This window comes from Benincasa hispida, chromosome 9 (genome assembly GCF_027475165.1).
Source record: "Benincasa hispida cultivar pf3 chromosome 9, pf3_genome.v1.1, whole genome shotgun sequence".
NCBI lineage: Eukaryota > Viridiplantae > Streptophyta > Magnoliopsida > Cucurbitales > Cucurbitaceae > Benincasa > Benincasa hispida.
The window spans coordinates 73,701,536-73,717,445 of record NC_143486.1 but is presented as its reverse complement, the minus strand read 5'-3'; the positions used below and the strand labels follow the sequence as shown (position 1 = coordinate 73,717,445).

Below are 15,910 nucleotides of genomic sequence, written 5' to 3'. Positions count from 1 at the left end.
AATATAGTAAAATATGTCACGATATAACATGATAGACAATGAAATCTTACTACATTTATAAATAAGTTAGTTTATTTTATTATATTTGAAAAACCATATGCTTTAAAAAAAAAATAATTTTCACTTTTTTTTCTCTCTTCCAATGGTTTTTTTTTTAACTCTATCTAGTTTCTCTCTCCCTCTAACTTTTTCTCTTTCAAAGTTATTGATGCCAAAATCTGGAGAGAGGAAACACAACTACCATTCATGTAGCACCAACGTCGAATTTGTTTAGAGAGGAAAATATGACCTGCAAAAGAGAAAGTGTGGTGTTTGCCACACACACTCTAATGTTTAAGTAAGAGAGTGAAAGGGTATGAAAGCTTAGAAGTTTAAGAGTAGAATTCAAGTTACAATCTACATAGATGTATTTATAGAAGAGGTTGACCTAAGTCTTCTTCTTTTCCTTTTCGAAATCCAATTATTTGGTAACTCGATTGGAACTTATGTGAGATTTTTGGACTTGAAAGAGTGATGGGCACACCCTATGCAAAAGATAGACTCTTCGACCTCAACCTCCATGGTGTGGTCAGTCTTTGCCTCTGACATTTCTTCTTTTTGATAATTTTCTCTATTACTCTATTTTGTTCTCTATTAAACATTTATTTCTCTCTATACAATTTTCTTGCCTCTATTTTTTTTTTTATCTCAAACTTCATGTTTTTTTTCTTTAATAATTTGATGATCTCCAACCTACCTTTGAAAACAAACATGAATCATTTAGAGATACTTTTAGTTAAATTTAAATTCTTTGTAAAACCAAATATTAACATGATTTATCATACTTTTAATCAAAAGCATGTCCCTTAGTGGTTGGGAACTTTTGTAACAAAATTAATAATAAGATAATTGAAAATTGCTTTTAAAAAGTGTCCAAGCATAAAAAATAATTATATAAAAATCACTTTTAATAAATTAATTTGGGTTAAAATCACTATTTCTCAAAATACTCACAAACACAATTTAAGAGAACATTATTTATGTTCAGAAAGATTGAAATAATTATTTATGGTTTGTTGAACTTGAAAATAATGCGATAATAATACAAGCATGTGAAAAAACTTTTTGAGAGAATATTTAAATATAATTGTATTTTTTAAAGTAAAAAACTAATCTAAGAAATGTTGTGTAATGTTCACATTTTAGGGCTTTGTGAAAATGTTAATTTTGAAACCATTTGTTAAAATACGGTAGTTTTTGTTCAACGTGTGTTTTTAAAAGTTTTATCGACTCTAATCCCACACAAAAATAATAATTATTCTTTTTTATTCTAAATTTATTTGATTATGTAATTTTCGAAATTAATTTTTTAGTTCCTAAATTTTGAGAAATATATTTCTGTTTACTACAATAAGATCATAACTTTTCTAAATTTTTAAAGCTCACAAGTTTAAAAGTTGCTAAATAATAAAATTAATAATAAAAACGAAAACCACTCTCTCTTCATCTTCTCCCTCATCTTCCTATAATTTCAATTGGGTATCCGAAAATCTTCCAATTTTTCTAGACCATCCAACTTTAGTATGATTTTTTTTTTTTTTGAAGTTTTAAATGTTGGGTTTTGTGTTCTAAAACTCGTCGTTTATAAAATGATAAACATTTTCTATTATCAATATACTTGTTATTGATCTCATAAATTGTATGAAAGTCTAAATCCAATAAACTAAGACTCATGACTATTGTATGAGTACTTAAACTTTATATGGAGACATAAGAGTGGATCGGGTTTGAATAAATAGTCAAAATGATCCATGGTACATGAATGAGATTGGGTACCTTATTTTGGTAACACTATTGGATGCGGCCTACTCTGTAGTTGTTACAAAGAGTTGTAAAGTACTACATACGATGTGATTCTAATTCGTACATGTTATGACATGAGGAGTGGGGGCGTCCTATGCAATGAGTTTGCATAAGATCAGGATCAAGAAATAAGTCACTCTTACTTTATAACGTTGTTTACTGTTTAAGACTGACTATTTCACCTAGATGACCTAGGTAACTCGATCTTAATCCTGAGCTAACTATGAACTCCTATTTATTTGGGATTGCCCTTAAATTTGCATAGTTAAGGGTTGGCTCAACAATGCCAGCTCAATAAGACTCCCATTTCAGGGATAAGACCAGATAGATGGCTGGGGACATAGAGTGCAAGAAGGAGTTCACACCTACCCGGTTTAAGGATAGGAGAAAGGTTGTTCTCTCAAGTACTGAATCCAAGTCTTGAACAAGGGGCCCCCACCCTCTCACTATGCTAAGAGAGTTTGGTTTGGTGATTGGATCACAAACCAGTTGTACATTAGAGGATCAGTAGGGACTTGAGGAATAAGACGTAATCTCGGGAGTAAAACGGATATTTGACCCAGCCGTTATTACGAACAATCTGTGAAGGGTCGACTTGCTGATTATGGTTAAATCATGTGAACATAATAGGGGAGTGCAACTATGGACTTTAGTGGTATGACCCATTAGTTAATGAATAGATATTAATCCGGTCTATTGAGTTTAGCCAATTAATCTCGGATCATTGGAGCCCATGATTTGTAGGTCTGCGAGGTCCCACTACTAGCTCGTAACGAACTAGTTCTAGAATAACGTGATAAGTTAATTTGAAACGTTCAAATTAGAGTTAAGGGAATTAGTAATTATATGAGATATAATTATGTTTAATTTTAGAAATAAACGAAATAGGAGAATTTATATATTTAAATATGATTTAAATATATAAAGATGGATATGTGTTAAAATTAATTTAATATTTGATATTAAATTAATTAAGTTTTATTTAATAATTAATTTATGAAATTAATTAAATTTTTCATTTCTTAAAATCAAATTTTGATTTTTAGATAAAATTAGAAAATTGGAAAATCAAAACCCAAAATTGAAAAATGAGTTTTTCCATTATCCATCTTTGAAGTAGCTCACACATGAAGCAACATCTTGGCCTTGTCTTCTCCAAGCATGAGTTGCAACTCTTCTCTTTGCATGTTGATTTGCAATATAATGAAGAGATTGGAGTGAAAATCGGGCATACAATCTACAGAATTTTGAGAGAAAATTTGGTTTGAAGAATGGTTCTTCAACAAGGTTGCTGCAGTGAGCTTTTCTCCTTCATCCCTTGATTCAAGCTTGTTTTGAGTCCCATAACTCAATCTAGAGCACCAAGGGAATAGCGGGAAAGATCTTGAGGTGGTCTACAATAAGATATGGAGAAAATTGCAGCTGGAGAAGAAGCTTTGAAGAAGTTCTACAAGAGGTATGTCTTGAAACCAATTTTTTCTACAGAAGCATGCTTTATATTATGCCAAAATTAGTGAATTTGAATGCTTAGATGATCCTTGTTCTTCTTCTGCTGTTGATACAATCCTACATTAAAATTATTATATTTTAATCTTTAAATTTTTCTAAAATCATTTTTTAAAATTTTTTTTAAAAAATGTTAATATGACTATGATATTTAAGTTTTTAAACTTATTTTATTTAAGTTCTTAAAATTTTCATAATGTCTGTTATTTAGAAAATAATTATTTTCATTAATTATTATTTTATTTAAAATAAATAAGGTCAATGTTATGGTGATAAATATTTGGGCTAAAGTGGGACATGGAGCTCATTTGAGTGACAAAACATGACAAGTATGAGAATTAAAATAAATATATTGAGAACTTAAAACCTAAAATGAGAATTTAAATTTAAAAAAAAACCTCAAATTTGTAATTTAATTGGGTTTATTTTTTACTATTATTTGAACTTAAAATCTCTCTCAATAAATTGAAAGATATTCACATGAATCTCATCAAGTGGATCAAATTGAATAATCAAAATGTTTATCCTTTTTAAGTATTAAAAAAATTAGCCAAAACATAGCATTTAATAAAGCTTATTATATTGGGGCCGACAGATCTTTATTATAGAGATGGAATGACATCATTGCATATGAAATCAAATTAAATACCTACATTAAAGCAACATAATCTTTTTTTTCTCTTTATTTTTTTTTTCCTTTTATTCTTTTAAATGCCTCGCATGGACAGATTTTCCAGTTGAATCTATTATTTTATTTTCATCTTTAAACTTTTAAAATATTTCATTTTAGTCTTTAAACTTTTAAAAAGTACTTAATTATTTCAATCCTTTTTATTGGCTCTTTAACAAAATAGCAAATCGACTATTATACTACCAAATAAGTTAACTATGCTAATAAATCTTGAGTTTCAATTTTAAATAAAGTCACCAAGCGAGAAAATTTAAAAGACGTTTTTAGTCTAAAATTTTGGTCGTTCAATATTTAAATGTGTTAGTTGTTAGTATTTTACTTTACCTTCATCTTGCTTAATATATCTAAAGTCTAAAAAGGAACATTTTTTTGTTAACTCTTTAAAAGGAACATTTTTTTTTTTAGAAGTTAAAAACCAAAATAGAATAAAATTGAAAAAAATATTTAAATCTAAAAAGGAACAAATAAGATTTAAACTTAAAAAAAAAAAAAAAAAAACATTAATATGTTACACCAATTTAAGGAAAGTAGTGTGAATTTTGTCTGATTATTTTTATTTTATACAAATTTCAAAATGCATTTATTTTATGGTCTGTGGAACCGCCTCGATATTTGGGTATGTCGGTATCTTACATTGCCCAATTCCCAGCCTCCCTTTTTCTCGCCGTCCAATTTAGCCATTTGTTTAGAAAATGAAAATTAATTCAAACTATATTTTAAATCTCCATTTTTTCTAAAAAAATATCTTTAATTCGTTTGACAACGATTTCATTTTTTTAATATAATCTAATATATATTAGTAAGTATTGGATGCTCTTTTGATTCACTATTCTAATTTGGATTCATCTATGTAAGAATATTCGCAATATTGTAATACTGAATCAAGTATATTACAATGTTTAAGTTAGTATGTGAATTATTTACCTAAACTAAACACAAATAAGAGTTAGAGCTTCCCGCTTGGAATTATTCAAAACATCCAAACATTCACTTGTAGTCTTCTAACCCACTACGTCCCAATTTTTTTTTTTTTTTTAATATAGAAAATAGTTGGAAAACAATCCGGTCTTGAAACCTTAACTGGGAACATTTGCAAAACAACAACCTCAATTTTTCTTTGAAAATTAGGTAAAAGAAAATCATTCATCTTTGAGGAAACACAAGGATGGACTGAGTTTAGGATCACGTTCATTTGCCCATTGTTTTTTCATCTCTAAGATGGATGAGTTTGATGATCGAGACTTATAACTAAGAGTATGTGACCATAATGGATTGAGATGGTTACGAGTCATGAATATGGACAAAAATACCACAGTGAACAAGTACTTTAGCATATGAAAATATGCAAGGATATAAAAGGAGGTTACAGAGATGGAAAAAAAAACAACGAGAGATACGGAGAAGATTACAGATCTTGAAAAATCTTTACAAAAATGAAAACAGAGTGACGACAGCAACAAGGTGGTTAGGGTTTCAAATATGGAGAAGGTTACAGATATGGGATGAAGACGAAACGTTGGGAAAAGGAAAGAAGCTGTGAGGAAACAAAACAGTCGAAAGGGAGAATTGTAATTTTTTCAGAAATAGCTTTAAAGGTGTTCAAACTTCAACTGCCTATAAAAAAAATAAAAAAAAAATAAGTGGTTAATAAAATATCATGGACTAAACAGAAAGTGAGTTAAAAAAGTATATTCTTCCAACTCTACTATGTGTTCTAAACACTTTCTAAAGTTTTAATCAAAAACTACAAATACCATTATTTACTATTTTTAAAAACAAAAAATTATCCCCCTAATTAGCACTTTTAAACCGCATGTGCCAAACACGCATAATAAATAAGTAGCCCCACTAAATTAAGGCCAACCAAAACAAAATACCGAACTCCTACTTATTGTGATGTCCATGCAAAATATTCTTCAATATGCACCTATGTGACAAATTTTATTGAGTAAATATCACATGCGACGATGTGATCATATGTAATTAGTAATCAATGAATATAAATTAAATTATGGTGATTTGATTTGCTCCAATAATTTCTCCACCTCTCTATGCGCTCGCCTACCTCTCTACCTCCCTTATTTGAAGTTTAAAAAAAAAAAAAAAAAAACATTTATATAACCAAGAATGAAATGGAAAAAAAAAAGGGTTTGGAAATTGAAAACTTTCGTAATTGGTGAGTTGTGCAATCTTACAAGTCAAACTTGTATCCTTTGAGAGAAATTAGGAGTTTCTAGTTCTCTCCATATATTATCTCTCTTATATTTTAAGGCCGATATAATTGACCAAACACAAAAGTGAACAAATAGGCCTAATAATCAGCCCATAATGCTCTTTAAGACCCTCTCCCTATAAAAACCCCCTAAAACACTACCATTTTTCACAACACTTCCTTCTCAAATTCTCTATTCGACATTAAAAGCAACAACAACAAAAATGGGTTCTATTTCCATTTCTGAAAAACCCCATGCTGTTTGCATTCCATATCCGGCTCAAGGCCATATCAACCCCATGCTGAAGCTAGCCAAGCTTCTCCATTCCCATGGCTTTCACATCACCTTCGTCAACACCGACTTCAACCACCATCGTCTCCTCAAGTCCCGAGGCCCCACCGCTCTCGATGGTCTTTCGTCATTTCGATTCGAGTCCATTCCCGATGGTCTTCCCCCGACCGACGTCGACGCCACTCAAGATATTCCGTCGTTGTGCCAGTCGACGAGACGGTTGTGCTTGCAACCCTTTAAGCAGCTCGTTTCAAAGCTGAATTGTTCTCCCAATGTTCCAAGGGTGAGTTGTATTGTGTCTGATGGGGTTATGAGCTTTACCCTCGACGTGGCAGAGGAGCTTGGAGTTCCTGAAGTTTTGTTTTGGACAACTAGTGCATGTGGGTTTTTGGCTTATGTTCATTATCAACAACTTGTTGACAGAGGATACACTCCTTTCAAAGGTACCATTTTTATTTTATTCTGTTCTTGTCACTATTCATTCTTTTTAATTATAATAATAATAAATTTCATGAATTGGAATTGAACTGTGATAAGGATCAATACATTATTTGGATCCTTGTGCAATTTTATTTCTTTTAAGAAAAATCTCAAAATTTTGAAAATTATCATCCCATTTCACAACTATTTGGATTTTAAAAATTAAATTATATAATAAAAGTAGAAGACATAAATAAATTTATTAAAATAAATTATTGTTTATAAGCTTAATTTTTAAAATTAAGAATCAAGAGAGCTTAAATTATTCTTCAAAAGTAGACAACATGACGAAGAAATCAATAACGAAAAACAGGATTAAGTTTTCCATAAACCAAACCGTTACGAAAGGATACGTGATGTTAGAAACTTGTTTGTTTATGTTTGATGTGCTGGTGTGTGCAGATGAAAGCTATTTAAGCAACAAGGAATATTTGGATACAAAAATAGATTGGATTCCAGGAATGAAAGATATTCGATTAAGGGATATTCCAACATTTATTAGAACAACAGATCCCGAAGATGGAATGATTGATTTCATATTAAGTGAAACAAAAAGAGCTAAAAGAGCATCAGCCATTGTTTTGAACACAACAGCTTCATTAGAACAAGCAGCTTTGGAAGCTGTTTCTTCTTTGTTGCCTCCTGTTTTCTCAATTGGTCCTCTTCAACTTCTCCTTGAACAACAAGTTGATGATTCTGAATTGAAGTCTCTTGGATCCAACTTGTGGAAAGAAGACAGAACTTGCCTTCAATGGCTTGACCAAATGTCCCCTAACTCCGTCGTTTACGTCAACTTCGGTACTACTACTTAATTCAAAACTTTAATCTTCTCTCTTATTTCTTTTCTGGTTTTGAAAATTATTATACTGGTTTTGTTTATTCACTAGCCAAAAGCATGATTTTTTTTTTTAAAAAAAAAAAAAAAAATTAAGTACAACTAGTACTAATAAGTTGAATTTGCCAAATCTAAAATCTAAAAATCGAAATTGATCCAATAGGATTTAATTTTTTTAGTTTTCATAACTTAATCTATGTTTTGAAAATATTCCTAAATCAACTAGAAAACACATCGGTGAAAATAGTGTTTATATGTTTAATTCTTTTGAATGATGCTTTAAAATGTTTTTAAGCTTTTAATCTTTGTTTTTCATTTTGATAAATTGTCATAGACTATTTATATAATTATTTAGTTTTTAAAAATTAAATTTATTAACGCTACTTATTGATTTTTTATTATGTTACTTATTTGTTAGGAGTATTTTCAAAGTTAAAATACTTTTTTTCTTAATTAAAAAAATGGCTTTAAAGACTTATACGTCATAAATTAAGAAATTATAAGAAGACCAATAAAAAAAACTGGAAAAAAAAGAAGAAAAAACTAAAGTTCCTTTGATTTTAGATTTTTTTTTCTTTGAAAAGTTCTCCTAATTTATTATAATGGTTTGCATCTTTGAATATAAGAGTTAAATTATTAACCAAAATTTTAAGATACAAAAACAAAAAATTTAAATTTTTTTTTCAATTTTTAAAAATTGACATGATTTTTTAAATCAATGTTATACAGAGTGAATATTAAATTTTAGCTAGCTATGAAAGAAAAAAAAATGGCATTGCAAAATTTAAGCTCCAAGAGCAAATTATGTTAGATTAATTAGAAGTAAATTGATTTTATTTTATATGGTTAACACAGGAAGCATCACAGTAATGACCGAAGATCAATTGAAGGAATTTGCGTGGGGACTCGCAAACAGTGAACAAACATTTTTATGGGTCATTAGGCCGGATCTAGTGGCGGGGGAGACGGCGGTGCTACCACCGGAGTTCGTGGAGGCGACGAAAGAAAGAGGGATGTTAGCAAACTGGTGTCCGCAAGAAGAGGTTCTAAAACATCCGGCGATCGGCGGGTTTTTGACTCACAGCGGATGGAATTCGACATTGGAAAGCATAGTGAGCGGAGTTCCGATGATTTGCTGGCCGTTCTTCGCCGAACAGCAAACGAATTGTAGATATTGTTGCACAGAATGGGGAATTGGAATGGAAATTGATAGCAATGTTAAACGACAAGAAATCGAGAAGCAGGTTAAGGAGTTAATGGGAGGAGAGAAAGGAAAAGAGATGAGAAACAGAGCTCAACAATGGAAGAAACTGGCGGCCGATGCGGCAGTGCCTCACTCCGGTTCATCTTGGCAAAATCTCGACAATTTGATCCATAAAGTGCTGCTTCAATCTCCTTAATTCATTCTTCAAATTAAAATAATGATAAAGAGTAAATGCGGTTTAGGTCGCATCTAATTTTACATTCAATTTTTTTTTCAGAAAGAAATAAAAATATTGTTTTTTTGTATTTTTTTTTTTTTTTTTTGGTATGAACTGCACAAATAAACGTAGTGTAGATATATTATCCTCCCCATAATTGATTGTTGCCCGAGAGTTGTGGAATATTATATATATTTTCTGGTTTAGTGTTATATTAGATCCTCGTTAGCAACTTGCAATAATAAAATCCATTTAAATTCATCTCATATCACATCATTCTTTACTTCCAAAACCATGGTGCCACAAATGAGTTTTACTGGATTAGTTATAAATTTCTTTGATCCAAATAGTCTTTATTAAAAATAAACTCAACCCAACTATAAAATATTTGGGTTAGATTGTGGTTGGGTTGGTTCGGATTAATTCATTTATTTAAAATTTTGTTTTAAAAAGAAACAAAACGTAAATATGTAAAAATCTAATTTAATTATTTTCATATATTGAATTAAGATTAACAATTCAATTTTAATTTATATAGTGAAAATTTTCTTTGTAAAGTGCAAAGAAAGTACTTAAGAGTGATTGGTGAATAAATTATTCAAAAAATATTTGAATTAAATAAAATTAAAATCAATATATGTATAAATAAGTCTATTATAAGTAACAAAAAAAATATATATTTTAAAATAAATAATAAACTCGAATTTGTAGTTTGGATTATATTAGATGAACTCATGAACCAACTCAACCCATAAAATTTTCATTTATTTGAACCCAACCCAATCCCAAATGAGTTGATAATCCAATCCAACCCAAACCGTATGGATTGAGTTGGGTTGATCGATTTTATTAGATCATCAGATTTTTTGAACATCCCTAGTACTATCCATCTCTCTTATAGTAAAATAAAAACAGCTTTTGAAAAACTCTTTATTTAAACAAATATAATATTTCATATTATAAACTCGATTATTTTTGTTGAATTAAAATGTTTAATAATTATATAGTATTACAAAATAATAATTATACATTTTTTTACATAAAATAAGTTGAGTAATACTTTATATTCAATTTAATATTCAGTGAATAATTATAATTAGTCTTATAATTTAATATATTATCAAATACATTTTGAAAGATTATTTATATTAGAATTTAAATTTTAAATCAAGTTTCAAATGCATATTTAAAAATATGAAATACAACTCTATTTTTATCACATTCCTTATTTTCAAATTTCTGTATTTATTTATTTAGACCCAAAGAATTACTTGTCTATTGCAAAAATATAATAGAATAAAAATTGTCACGTATGTTAAATGCTAAATTGTCAACTCAATTCAGCTATGCTAATAAGTAATTTGGCTAATTCCATCTCAAATATTGTGTTTGACTGAAAAAAAAAAATCTTACTTTGTTTTATAAATTATCGAATTCGATTATCTAGATTTCTTTTCCTTTTTTTTTTTTTTTTAATTCCAATGTCAATTTTCCACCCTAGTTATTTATTAGAAAATTTTCATAGACAAAAAAAATATTAAACTATTCAACAAAATAGTAAAAAAAAAATATTGACAAATATTGATAGACTTCTATAGCGTCTATGTATCTATTACATAATATAAATGATAGACTTTTATTAGTACGATAGACTTTTATCAATCTCTACTAAAGAAGATTAAATTTTGCTATTTTATATAAATAGTTTCACTTTTTTATTTTTGAAAATCTTCCTTTATTTATATTATTAAATTTATTAAAGTGTTTTATATCTATTAAGAATAGAAGAAGAAAAAGTATGACTAATCATTCGACTTGTTTTAACTCTATCGACCATTCTCTGATACTTTTCAAAAGAAAATACCACCTAACATTGATCTTTTTTTAAAGTTTAAAGTCTTAAAGTAAAGCTCTTAATTTCTTCATTTTCTAAATATTTATCGACTACAAGACAACTTAGGACGAGAATTAGCTATGATACTATACATATACAAATAAGAACTTTCAACACATAATCTCTTTAGTTTCTAAAATTAGTGTGTCTAATTATGAATTAATATATATATCATGTGATCTTAGCCAAACAAGAATTATTCTTGGAGAGCAACAGGTAACTTTAATTCCCTACCAAATCTTCCATTACTAGATCAAAAAATCTGACCATATCTACTTTTAAGAGAAGAGATTACAAGATAATAAATATTTTAAATACAGTAATTTAGTTGATAACATATAATATATTATAAGTTTTGAATCGAGATACATGTACATGGAAAAGTGCTTTTTTAAATCTTTAAAAAATCATTCTAAACAAGATAACATGTTTACCACTTTTCATCTGCAAGAGTGAAAATGTAATAATTTAACTTAAAATTGGAAAAACGAGTAATTTGTAGAATTAATTATTTATTAATTACTAAAAGTTAAAAGTCCGCATAATTTTAATTAAAAAATTATTTAAAAATGCTAGTCAAAATTTTAATAATTAATTGACTGTATCTCTTACATATTTCAACACCGCCAAATAGTAACAAACCGTGACTTTAGTGCAAATGATTTTGGCTGATTATATTGCTCGATTTATAGATGCAAGATCAAGTTAATTATATTATTATTTTATTTTTTATTTTTTGTCATATGTGCATTGGAACAACCACTATGAATATGGATAATAAATACAAATATTTTAACCAAGTACAATAAGAGAAGTTATATAGTCTGGACAAAAACTAAAAGAGTCAAATTTTAATCTTTCCACCGATTAAAATGAGAGGGGAAAGAAATGGAAAAACTTCAATAATACTATTTAAAGATAGTTATCATTTCATTTTCTTAATACAATAATTACGTAGATGAAGAAATTTTTATTTGGTATTATTATTTTTCTGAGTTTTGTTCATTCCCATATTTTTTTAAATTAAAAAATAGTATGGACATGGGCCTCAAGGGAAAACGTCCCAACATGGGCCGCCCATGCATTGAGAAATCTGTTTTATATATATATATAGGATTTCTACCTAGAAGGCCTCAAGAAAACCCTATATTTCATAAATATTTCACCATTTATTTTTTTTCAAAGATAATTTTTAGGATTAATTTTAGACCGTTATATCCTTTTTTTATTTATTTATATTCGATTTTTATATATTTTTTCTATTTTTGAAGCTAATTTAGTGACGAGGAGAGAAAATACATTTCTTATAATGAGATTAATTGGAGAGAGAAAATACATTTATTGTAATTTTGTTCCATTTTCCAATTTGAAAAAAAAGCATTTAGTGAAATTTTTATTTTTTATTTACATTGGTTTTTACATATCAACTTTCTGACGGATTAATGGTTATTTTAAATATACCTTAGAATATTTTGACGGATTCGTAGCTATTTTAAATATATCTTATAAATTTTTTTTAGGCATTACCAATATATGAAATATATTACAGTTTATAAATTAGAGATTGACTCAATGTTACCAATATATGAATATACCACAGTATATAAATCTTTATAAATTTCATTTACACTACAGTATATATATTATAATACATGAAGTTTAAATAAAAAGAAAAACACTCGTTTATATCAAATAAACGAATACATATACCACAATATCTATCAAATTTCCTAAAGAAGCTAAAAAAATTACATATTGAAGGGAAAACCATTGAAGGTTTACGCAGCGAAATACGAGGATCGGTCCTAATTTTTATTTTTCACAGAATTTACAAGAATTACAAAATTAAAAGAGAAGGCTTATGCATTAAAATTTAATTTACAACATGCTTTTCTCATTAGATAGAACGGAGAATAAAGATCTTACCTCTGAAGAAAGATTCTCGAAGCACTACAAGAAATCGCACTTCTCTCGACGCCTTAAATCGCCGAAAATGGTGAAAAATGCATCAGGAGATCTTTTCCCGACGACTACTGATCGTCAAGAGTTTGGTCGAGAGAAATTCATCAGGAGTGGAACTCCCGACGCCAGAAAGGGACTGTTGGGAGCTGTTCACAAAGTCCCGACGCAGAATATAGGTCGTCGGGAGTTACATGAACTCCTGCACGGCTAATATACGTCGTCGGGGGCTCTTCTATACGTCGGGAGTTCTAAGAACTCCTGAAGGCCCACAGTGGGTTGTACCATTCGTCGGGAGTTAATGGAACTCCATATGGCTCAATTATAAAAGTTCCTTCACTGGTTGAATATTGGCTTTTAAAATTTTTTAATTTGTAATTTGTAATTTTTTTAAATTTGATCTAAATAACCTGTAAAGTATCATTAACCAACACAAACAGATTCACATAATAAATAAAACAAACAAAACGATGTTCATACTATAACAAATAAAAGAAAAGTTATAAGATAGTTTATAAAATAAATTTGTCTTCAGAAATTCATGAAAAAAATAAGATGAAAACAACGTCATGAAATATGTCTTCAGAAATACAAAGAAGAAAACAATGTCTGGAATACAACATCTTCAACAATCATCTAACCTCATCTCCGAACAACATCCTACGACAAAACAAAAACATTTAAATGTCATAAACTTCCAGAAACAAACAAAAAACTTCAAGTTCAGATCCAAAACGAGTATCACAAAACTCAACCCACCCCCCACGACATATTCAAACATTCATAAACATCCATAAACACACAAAAACTCCAAGTTCAATGACAAAACAAGTATAACCAAACTCTACCCATCCCCCACGACATTCCTAACACTCATAAACATTAAAAAAAAAAAAAAAAAAAAAAAAAACACACACACACACACACAAAAACCTACAAGTTCAACTCCAAAACGATTATAACCGAACTCTAACCACCCTTACAACATTTAAACTTCATAAACACCAACGAACACACAAAAAAAACTCAAACTTTCCCCCCTAAAAAATCTGAACCAAACTTGACCCACCCCCCACAACATGTTCAAACATTCATAAATATTAATAAACACACAAAAACTCTAAGTTCAATGAAAAAATGTGTATAACCTAATTCTACCCATCCTCCACGACATTCCTGACACTCATAAACATTAAAAACACACACACACACACACACAAAAACCTACAAGTTCAACTCATTCCCCACCCCCACAACATTCAAACTTCATAAACAAGAACGAACACACAAAGAACTCAAACTTTCCTACCAGAACAATCTAAACCAAACTTGGCCCACCCCTCACCACATGTTCAAACATTCATAAACATCCATAAACATACAAAAATTCCAAGTTCAATGACAAAACGAGTATAACCAAACTCTACCCACCCCTTATTTACTTCATAAATATTCTTCGACAACATTACCCTATATACTATCTATTTCAACATTATTGTGTATTGAATGAGTTGTATGACTTTCAAAACCTCTAGATAAGTTTAGAGGCTCTCAATGATAGATCTATTCATAATATGAGGGAGATATTCCATATGTTAATAGATGTCGTTTCACAATATCTAATTTTTCCCAAATTGAATTCACACAATTCTTGCATGGACATCATATTCATCTGGAATCATTAACATGAAACTTCGCCAAATCTAAAAACTGGTATACTCCTTCTCTATACTCCATTGATAACTTAATCCTTATTTTAATTCATTCTTTATTCATCCAAAACCTTTATTAAGCATGAATTTTGATTAATTTTACAAACAATTCCAAGTTCGTTCAGAGAATTTAAAATTTTAAATAACCTCTAATAGCTTCTTTGACTTGTGTATACACAACATCCGTGGAATATAATTTATATCAAATACAACCCATTTTTTTCATAGGTATACCACTTGTCAACTACCTCATAACATTCAAGTCAAATAATAAACCTCATACTCTAGGAAAAATTAACTAAGCATTAATTCAACCACTTCAACACACGTTTCCACCCAAATAATGACATTGTGATCTCCAATAAAACACTTCATATGCCCTAAATTCATTAATTATTCCTACCCTTTAGATTTTCCAAATCTCCAAACACTCTGTCCATGTCCTCTTTCTCATGAAAGATATATACACCCACATTCCCTACGACCCTTATACTCTGAGTTAAACTTGTTGTGATAAAAATGCATCATAACATTTTCAATTCAATTTCAAAGTTCAGCAATGCGCCATAATTTTTTCTCCAACCATTGGCGCTGCCTCTGCCAGCAACCTCCCACTATATTCAAACTCCCAAAACAATCAAAGCAAAATTTCAATCATAATATGTATATTCAATAATAATTACAATAAAAAAATTAATATGTATATTCAATAACAATAGCAATAACAAAATTAATATGTATATTCAAAACAACAACAAAATAAATATTGAATTTTGATTTTGATTATCCACAAAAACAATCAAAGAAAACTTTCAATCACAATATGTATATTAAATAAACAGATCGGTGAATGAAGTACTTACCGGCGGCTGTGGAGTAGGTCGAATTGGCGGCGGAGCTGGTCGATGACGAGTTCAACAGCGGTGGCGAACGGGCAGATCTATCGTGACGGCGTGAGCCGTGGGCAAGTGCATGTGCGTGAGGCATGAGGCATGTAGCGCGCGCACGAGCATGAGGCATGAGGCGTGAGGGGCGCGCACAGGCAAACGATCGACGAACGAACGAT

At 29.5% G+C, this 15,910-nt stretch overlaps 1 protein-coding gene across 1 annotated transcript; it reads left to right on the top strand.

Annotated features, from left to right (window-relative positions):
* The first annotated feature begins 6,260 nt into the window (after positions 1-6,260).
* UGT85A4 (UDP-glucosyl transferase 85A4) lies at positions 6,261-9,545 on the top strand. The gene is made up of 3 exons (XM_039040951.2): positions 6,261-6,986; positions 7,426-7,821; positions 8,714-9,545. The coding sequence occupies exons 1-3, from the start codon at positions 6,476-6,478 to the stop codon at positions 9,256-9,258; spliced, it is 1,452 nt and encodes a 483-aa protein (XP_038896879.1). The 5' UTR covers positions 6,261-6,475; the 3' UTR covers positions 9,259-9,545.
* Positions 9,546-15,910: the final 6,365 nt, after the last annotated feature.

Coding starts and splice junctions, on each gene's coding strand:
- UGT85A4 (XM_039040951.2), top strand. CDS start 6,476: ATGGGTTCTATTTCCATTTCTGAAAAACCCCATGCTGTTTGCATTCCA. Junction 6,987..7,425: donor AGGATACACTCCTTTCAAAG/GTACCATTTTTA, acceptor TGGTGTGTGCAG/ATGAAAGCTATTTAAGCAAC. Junction 7,822..8,713: donor CGTCGTTTACGTCAACTTCG/GTACTACTACTT, acceptor TGGTTAACACAG/GAAGCATCACAGTAATGACC.